This window comes from Nansenia antarctica (assembly GCF_963989245.1).
Source record: "Nansenia antarctica genome assembly, chromosome: 18".
Classification (NCBI taxonomy): Eukaryota; Metazoa; Chordata; class Actinopteri; order Argentiniformes; family Microstomatidae; genus Nansenia; species Nansenia antarctica.
In genome coordinates, this window is record NC_137691.1 from 20,175,850 (window position 1) to 20,184,160 (window position 8,311).

Consider the following 8,311-nt stretch of genomic DNA (forward strand, 5'->3'; position numbering starts at 1 on the left):
TGAGTCAGTTGTAATAAACACAATCAATTGAAATCATGTCATCTTGATCTTTACTTTACCATCCTTTTACTTCAATACATGTTCAACACCTTTACATGTCTGAGTGCGAGTCAGTAATGATTATAGCTTAAGTGAAAGACGTCTTATAAGCCAAGACTGTGGAAAATAATTCATTGATTGAAAGGCCATCTTGAATGTGTAAAATCTCTTAGCACCTGTCTTATCAATGTTCAAATCAATGTTTGATTTATTGACTTATCAATTGAAAAAAATGTTAAAAATCATCATGTGTTCTTGTTCTTTACTTTACAATCCCTTTATTAAGATTCATGTGCAATACCATTACATGTCTGAATATGAGTCCAAAATAAGTATGGCTAAATGTACCTGGAGCCTAGAGTATAGGATACTTAGTTGAATTGATAGACAGGTCCCTTTGAATGTATTCAGTATGGTCTCAGCGGAGCTGGTGATGGGTTTCTTCACCTGCACTTGACTTATGATGTGGCTCTTCTCATGCTACCAAACCGTAGGTCATGTTCTCATATGAAGATCCGAATCATGAGCCGGAGCCACAGCCCTTTATGTAGACGAAGTAACATACGCAATCGAAGCAACAGACGTGGTAGTTGATTGGTCAGAAAATTTGAAAATTGCCCGTTCGTCCCGCTCTTATCCAGATCAACACGCATGCGCTGTTGTTTGCGGAGCATGCGTTGGTTGTTTGCTCCGGGAGCGACTTCGAATGTGCGTTCTCACAGCTCCAAACGACGCAGAGCAAAGCGAATTTTATCCTAAACTCCGATTCCAAGGGAAGCAAATGTTCTAGTGAGAACACACCCGTAGAACGCACCTTTTGTGTGGGCAGACTGAAATCTACATTTACTAGAGAAGACTCAAATGAGAACATGTGATGCCTTCACAGTATGTTACATAACGGTTGATAAAACCATATCTGTGTAGTTAATAACAGGCAATAAATGTTGTACATGTACATGGTGTAACAACGTCCAACTGTCATATAAGAATCACACACACACACACACACACACACACACACACACACACACACACAAACATACACACACACACACACACACACACACACACACACACACTTCTTACTTCTTTTACAGCAAATTGTAAGCAGTTCAACCTCAAATCAGATATTCTTTTCACAGATTGCAATTAATTTATTTTGTATTAATCTATTATAATTGTCCATCAAAACAAATCAACAATTAAACCATATATACAAATCGTAGCTAAGCTGACAGGCAGTGTTCTAAGCACATGCAGGTTCTGAAACAGACAGACCCAACCATATCAGGTCATTACATACAGGTTACAGAAACACTCAAGAAAGGAACCAGAGTGAAAAAGAGCAACAAATGAACACCTGGCATTGTTTGAAAAGGAAAACTTTTTTCAAAAGAGGGTTCAAGCACTAATATAAGTGGCTCTCTTCAAGACAATTTTGTTTGCTTAAAATAATGTGTGTTTATTGTCACTTACTGGGGAGCTGTTTGTGCTTACATTTTTCCAAAATGTGTTTTTCTTATAATTTCGTGATTCAACATTTAGACTTATTTTTATATTCATTCTCTCTTTTGATGATTTGTAATTAAACAGATCAATAAATAAGTCACAATTAATCTGTAAGAAATCTAATCTGACTATGCGTAACAACCTAAACAGGGGTAAGATAAGACAGTGTAACTACTGGGGAAATGTCATTGAAATGTACAATGTATCAAAACAACCATGAGAAAAGTCAAGGTAGTGAAGGCAGGATCAGTATCATCCGAGCATACAGCTCGCCAAGACTGGCTGATTTCTCTTTTCTAATCCTTCTTTTAGAGGGTCTCTTAACAATTTCTGCTATCCCATTCCTAAAAAGAGAACAACACAAACAAACAAACAAACAAACAAACTGAAAGGTTTCATCCCCATGTCAGGAGGGACTGCACCTACACAGGTCCTTGTTTTCAGTGCAACACCCTAAAGTACAAAAGTGGGACACTTCTCACCTCTTACGTGGGACACCTCTCATGTGGAAAAAAGTCTTTGTGAATGGATGAAAAAGTACATCATATTTCCAGTAACAACGGAAATTCCCTGCTGATAGAAATATTGGTCCCATATTCTTGGATTTAAGTTGTGGTGAATGTCATCCGCCTCTGTCCACATTGGTCCATTCGGGACTCACCAGGAAGTGGGGTAAGGATATGTATGGCTGACTGGCACCCTCTAGAGGTAGTCCAGCTCCAGTGCATGGCTCAGAGCCTCCAAGTCTGCCCGACATGACACCCTCCAGAAAGGCATGTTCTTCTGCACCACACACACAAACACACATCATATGAAAATCATATTCTAGTGAATCGTTGTATATTTTAGTCTTACCACAATAGGTGTCGTGATAAGGTTCTATCTCCGTTTAGGGTAGTTCAGAGATATTGAGCGTCAAAGTTTTTACATTCCATTATGTTTTGTGAGATGGGACCTTTGTATTTTATAAATTACTAACTCAAAAATGTCAATGTTTTAAAAATAACACCACACAGGCATTAATAAACACCTAATGGATCAGATTATGTAAAAAACTCAATTTTGACAAAAATAAGTAAGTGAGCCATAAGGCCAATGCACACAGCGTGCGATTTTGTCGCACGACAACATTCGATTCTCCATTCACACCCACACACTTCAGTGGTGTGAATTGAGAATCGAATGTTGTCGTGCGACAAAATCGCACGCTGTGTGCATTGGCCTATACTGTTTGTTTACTATGGGGAGCTCCACCCACCTTCTTGGCTACAGACTCCTCCTCAACTCCGTCCCCGATCACCACGTAGACCGCCCGGCGACCGAACCTCTGGGCCACTCGCTCAAAACAGCTCTCTTTCCCTGGGGAGAAACATTAGAAAATGTGACTTTTTGCTGATGATTATGAGACAATGAGGGAGAGGCCTAAAGGATGACATAGGCCATATAAAGCTACAGTAGTAGAGCAATTTATTTTTCCCCCCCAGACATAGATAAATCATATAAACATAATTATCACATTTATCATAATACATCAGAAAATAAAAAAATAAAAAGACTAATCTTGAGTCATGCTGGTGCCCTACCTGTTTTAGTGGCACTGTAGATGTTCTCGATAGGGAAGGCTGAGCCCAGGCCGTACAGCAGCACCTTGGACAGGGCTGGGATCAGCTGAGTGGTGGTGACCAGCACGTTCACACAGTTCGGTCTAAGGAGAGAGAGAGGGATGGAAAACATGTTAGTGGGAAGGCAGGATGTCGTTATCAGGGTCGGGGCTGAATTTCTTTTCAGTTCCACCAATTCAGGAAGTGCATTGAAACTCAATTCCAAAGATTTCGATTTTCAATTTACAGTAGAATATAAACTTGGAATTTCAATGGAATTTCCATCGTTATTGAACCAAGCAAGAAGAACTGTAGTCAACATCAGGTACAGTAAAGAGACTAATGTTTGTTTACTTTACATGAGACAAAGTCACTAAAGGCTACGCTACAACTCATGCTACCCTTTCCTATACTGAAGACTGGTGTAAGTCAGTACAGGACGGGGGACTTCTGGTCTTTGAGGGCCTCAGTGTCGTGGCCCTGGAAGACCAGAGTTCCTGCCCCATGTTTACAGGAGTGTCAGTACTGGGCTGGGCCCTGTTAGAAGGGAGTTGCCCACCCTAGGTGTAGAGTGTTATTGCTGGGCCCTGTCAGAACAGAGTTGCCCACCCTAGGTGTAGAGCTGTATTGTTAGTGGATGGTTCTGGATCTGACCTGGAGTTGATGAGAGCCAGGGCTTTGAGAGCGTGAGTCAACCACAGGTCTGTTAGAACCTCCATCTCCCTCCTCAGCTGGAGCCACTCCTCACGCTTGGGACTGCCTACCAAACCTGCCAATCACAACACAGCACCGGAGTTATCATACATCGAAATACACAACACCGCTGTTATCATACACTGAAATACACAACACCGCTGTTATCATACACTGAAATACACACAGAAACAAGAGATACAATCTATAGAACGTGGAGGGAGGGGTAACAGATGTATTAATATTAGGTTTATATTCGATTTATTCCTAAACAGGTTTATTTCAAGAATAGAAGAGAATAGAATGGAACATATATTCACCTCCCACGTTGTTCTTGTATGTGTTGTAGATCTCCTTCACCCTGCGGTAGCGGAAGGCTAGTTTCCTCATCCAGTCGACCCCCCCGTGAACCCCTGACCCCAGACACAGAGACCCCGCGCCCGTCGGGCTCTGGAACCCGTCCGTACTGAAGTTATAGGAGCTGCAGGAACAGAGCAAGGAGGGTCAACATGAGAGAGACCCTTAGAATGGAGTACCAGGAAATAACTAGATGCTAGATGGGCGATTTAGTTGACATTCATTGCATTCTATTTTCAAGAGTTGAAGGGACCCACGAATGAAATGAGGAGCATTTCGATTCAAAACCAACATAACTGACACTGAATGGAGAAGGTAGCTTTGGTACAGTAGGTCTGATGCCCAGACACACACAGACACACATCCTAAACGAGGTGCTGACAAATACTTAAAGGGGGTAACATGCCTGAAAACACTTTGAAAAAGAATTTGGGTATAGCTTGCTCTTTGCCAAATAGTTATTTGAAACTCTGAATCTCCTAAAATGCTTTACCAATTCATGCAGTAATGTCTGATGTGAGGGAGACAGAGAGGGTGATATTTTAATTAGAAACGGAAGATTTATGGAGACACTCTGATATATTGCGCCAGAGACAGGAGAGGGGGAGAGACACTGCTCCAAACTGACAGCCTGTGGACAACCAAAAACAGAACTAGTAGTCTACTAGTAGGAGTCGTTATTGTAACCACTGCTATTATTGTTACAGTTATAATACTGCTAGCGTTCCTTTTATATCATAATTACTCTTTCTGTCATTATTGATTTATAAGTTCCTATATGTGTGCTTTGGCAATGTAATATGTCTGATCATGCCAAAAGCGTATTGAACTTAATTTAATTGAGAGTTAGAGAGAGAGAGGTGGGGGCACATCCCTAAACATACTCAATGCTACATACTGTAGACTAGCTTCAGCATGGGGCTAAGTCTGGTTCATATAGGAAACTGTAGCCAGATGGTATATTTATAATTAACAGTTTTGTTGTACTGTACCTCAAATCCTGTCCGTTGTCGTCTGAGGCCACGTCATCAATATGAACCTGGTCACATTCCTTGGTAACCAAAAGAAAAGAGGATATGAGACAGGGAGAGATCTGTTTCAGAGACAAGCTGAGACCAACACTAAGGCTGTGCATAGGCAGGTCTCTCCTCTCTCCTTCACACAGCCTCAGGCGGCAAACAGAACCCGAAGGAATCAAAAAAATAAAACACACAACAAAAAACAACAGAGAGGCGGAAACAGGCTGCTGGAACCCAAGACATCGAGGCACCAGAGAGAGGGAGAGAGAGAGATAAGATGGCAGCTATGGCATTGCACGATCTTTACCTGACCCTACAACACTTTAGCCGTAAACACATATTTACACCATAACTACCCCTTTAACAATGGCCAAAGAACTTTCAAATATTAGCCCATTACAACCCAGATACATTGTATATTATAGATGGATATCCAAAAAATTAAATATACATTGAATTTTTTGACTTCTGCCGAAGATTTCTGAAAATGCAATTAAACAAACTTTGTTTGAGTACTAAAAATGGTTTCCATGTTAACCTGATTTCTATCCTATTATTTACAGAAATCTCTCTCCACTTCAGTGGTTTGACTGCAAACTCCATATCTGCTATTTTCATCTTGCTCCCTCGTCGTCCCCTGACTCCTGTTGTACTAAACCAACTCCTACCTCTTCTCTCTCACACAACCCCACCAGAACGACAGGCCGCCCTATCGCCTTTCAGCCTGGCCGAGACAGAGGAAGACGCTACCTCATCAGAACCCCCTCTCTCTTCGCCCCCGCTCCCCTCTCTTTCTCCATGCCTCTCTCCCCAGTGCCCCAGCCTCTCAGACCCCCAGCCTACTCAGGCCTGCTCTGCCCCCCCCCACCCCGGGGCTAAGGTAAGATTCTATGACTCAGCTCCAGACCCACCAGCAGCACCACTCAACACCTCTCAGAATCAGAGCCATGTAATAACATGAGCTCCTGTCAAGCACATGTACAGTATGATACAGGCTCCCTAAGTTGTATCAGGTCCTATAGGATGAATATAGAGCTGCTTCTACTACATGTATGAAGTCAGTCATAAGCCATTGCCATAGTCATAGTCCTAACTGTCATAGCAAATGACCAGATCCACTACTATTCAATGACAAAGTGATGAGAGAAGTAGGCCCACTAGGCAATGACAAGTCAATAGTCATCGTTTCAGCGGTAACTAAAGTATAGAGCAACTTTTCCTGGATGAATGGAGATTACTGAGCCTGACAAAAAATTGTTTAAAAATTGTTTGGAAATGGCTTTGATGTCCTCCCTCCCTCCCTCCCTCTCTCCTTCTCTCTCCCTCCCTCTCTCCTTCTCTCTCTCTCCCTCCCTCTCTCCTTTCTCTCCCTCTCCCTCCCTCTCTCCTTCTCTCTCTCTCCCTCCCTCTCTCCTTCTCTCTCTCCCTCCCTCTCCCCTTCTCTCTCTCTCCCTCCCTCCCTCTCCCCCTCTCTCCTTCTCTCTCCCTCTCCCCCTCTCTCTCCCTCCCTCTCCCCTTCTCTCTCCCTCTCCCCCTCTCTCCTCCCCTCCCTCTCCCTCCCTCCCTCCCTCCCTCCCTCCTCCTTTTCTCTCCCTCTCTCCTTCTCTCTCCCTCTCCCCCTCTCTCTCCCTCCCTCTCCCCTTCTCTCTCCCTCTCCCCCTCTCTCTCCCTCCCTCCCTCCCTCTCCCTTCTCTCTCCCTCCCTCTCCCTTCTCTCTCCCTCCCTCCCTCCCTCCCTCTCCCCTTCTCTCTCCCTCCCTCCTCTCCCCTTCTCTCTCCCTCCCTCTCCCCTTCTCTCTCCCTCCCTCCCTCCCTCTCCCCTTCTCTCTCCCTCCCTCCCTCCCTCTCTCCTTCTCTCTCCCTCCCTCTCCCCTTCTCTCTCCCTCCCTCTCTCCTTCTCTCCTTCTCCCTCCCTCCCTCCCCTTCTCTCTCCCTCCCTCTCTCCTTCTCCCTCCCTCCCTCTCTCCTTCTCCCTCCCTCCCTCGCCCCTTCTCTCTCCCTCCCTCTCTCCTTCTCTCCTTCTCCCTCCCTCCCTCTCCCCTTCTCTCTCCCTCCCTCTCTCCCTTCTCTCTCCCTCCCTCCCTCTCTCCCTCCCTCCCTCTCCCCTTCTCTCTCCCTCCCTCTCTCCCTTCTTTCAGCTGTTCCTCCTCCCCGCGACTCATTGTCCTTTCAGAGTCAGACACACACCTATAATTACCATGTTCCTTCTCTCGCTGGTTTAATCCTTGTCTTTGTCAGAACAAGGCAGAGGAATGTATAAAAGAGAAGCTTATGTGTTGTTCTACTGTACGACTGATGGTAAACATACTCCACGTTAAACTCTCAACCCTAACCCTTTACCCCCATGGGATCTGGGTCTTTTAGAATGGAATGGACTAGTATTATTATGAGAGCAAAGACATTCTCCTTCTTTTTCTTTACATTACAACATCCCTAGAGATGAGAGTTTGAACTGTCTTATAAAAATCGATGAAAAAGGTTTATACTACTGATAGAATGAGCCAGAGTGGGAATGATGTCAGCCATCATTTCTTTATTGATCACCGTCTAATTTAATATATCATATGTTCATATTTCATATATCTGGTACAGTAGCAGCAAACAAAGCCTTATATTATAGTCAGTAGAAAGAGTTATATAATAAAGGAATATAACAAATGAAGAGCAGTCGTCGTGTTACCTCCAGGCAGACAGACAGACAGACAGACAGACAGTTGTCCTGTTACCTCCAGGCAGACAGACAGACAGACAGACAGACAGACAGTTGTCCTGTTACCTCCAGGTCGTTGAAGAAGAGGCGAGAGTCGGCCAGGTTAAAGATCATCTCCTCCATCCACAGGCCCAGCGACACAGCCTTGGACGAGTCCTGACACACACACACACACACACACACACACACACACACACACACACACACACACACACACTGCAGGGTCAATAACTCTGTTTACAGGTGTAAAGACGCTGTTCATATTACCTCCACACTTCAATAACTGCTCATTAATCTCTATTGATCTATCAGCATCAGCAATATACAACAACCCAAGCTTTGAGCTGCTGAGGAGCTCCATCATAACAGAAATGGATATGAGAC

General features: G+C 44.0%; 1 protein-coding gene across 1 annotated transcript in view; it reads right to left on the reverse strand.

Moving 5' to 3' along the window:
* Positions 1 to 2,250: 2,250 nt before the first annotated feature.
* Positions 2,251 to 8,311, reverse strand: part of eya2 (EYA transcriptional coactivator and phosphatase 2) — a gene marked incomplete at both ends in the record, with an annotated part of 13,482 nt that continues 7,421 nt past the window's right edge. The window contains 7 exons of the mRNA XM_080548254.1: positions 2,251 to 2,331; positions 2,807 to 2,907; positions 3,132 to 3,253; positions 3,804 to 3,918; positions 4,163 to 4,323; positions 5,192 to 5,250; positions 7,994 to 8,083. Of these exons, the coding sequence (XP_080404380.1) occupies positions 2,251 to 2,331; positions 2,807 to 2,907; positions 3,132 to 3,253; positions 3,804 to 3,918; positions 4,163 to 4,323; positions 5,192 to 5,250; positions 7,994 to 8,083 (729 nt within the window). The remainder of the gene's footprint in view (positions 2,332 to 2,806; positions 2,908 to 3,131; positions 3,254 to 3,803; positions 3,919 to 4,162; positions 4,324 to 5,191; positions 5,251 to 7,993; positions 8,084 to 8,311) is intronic.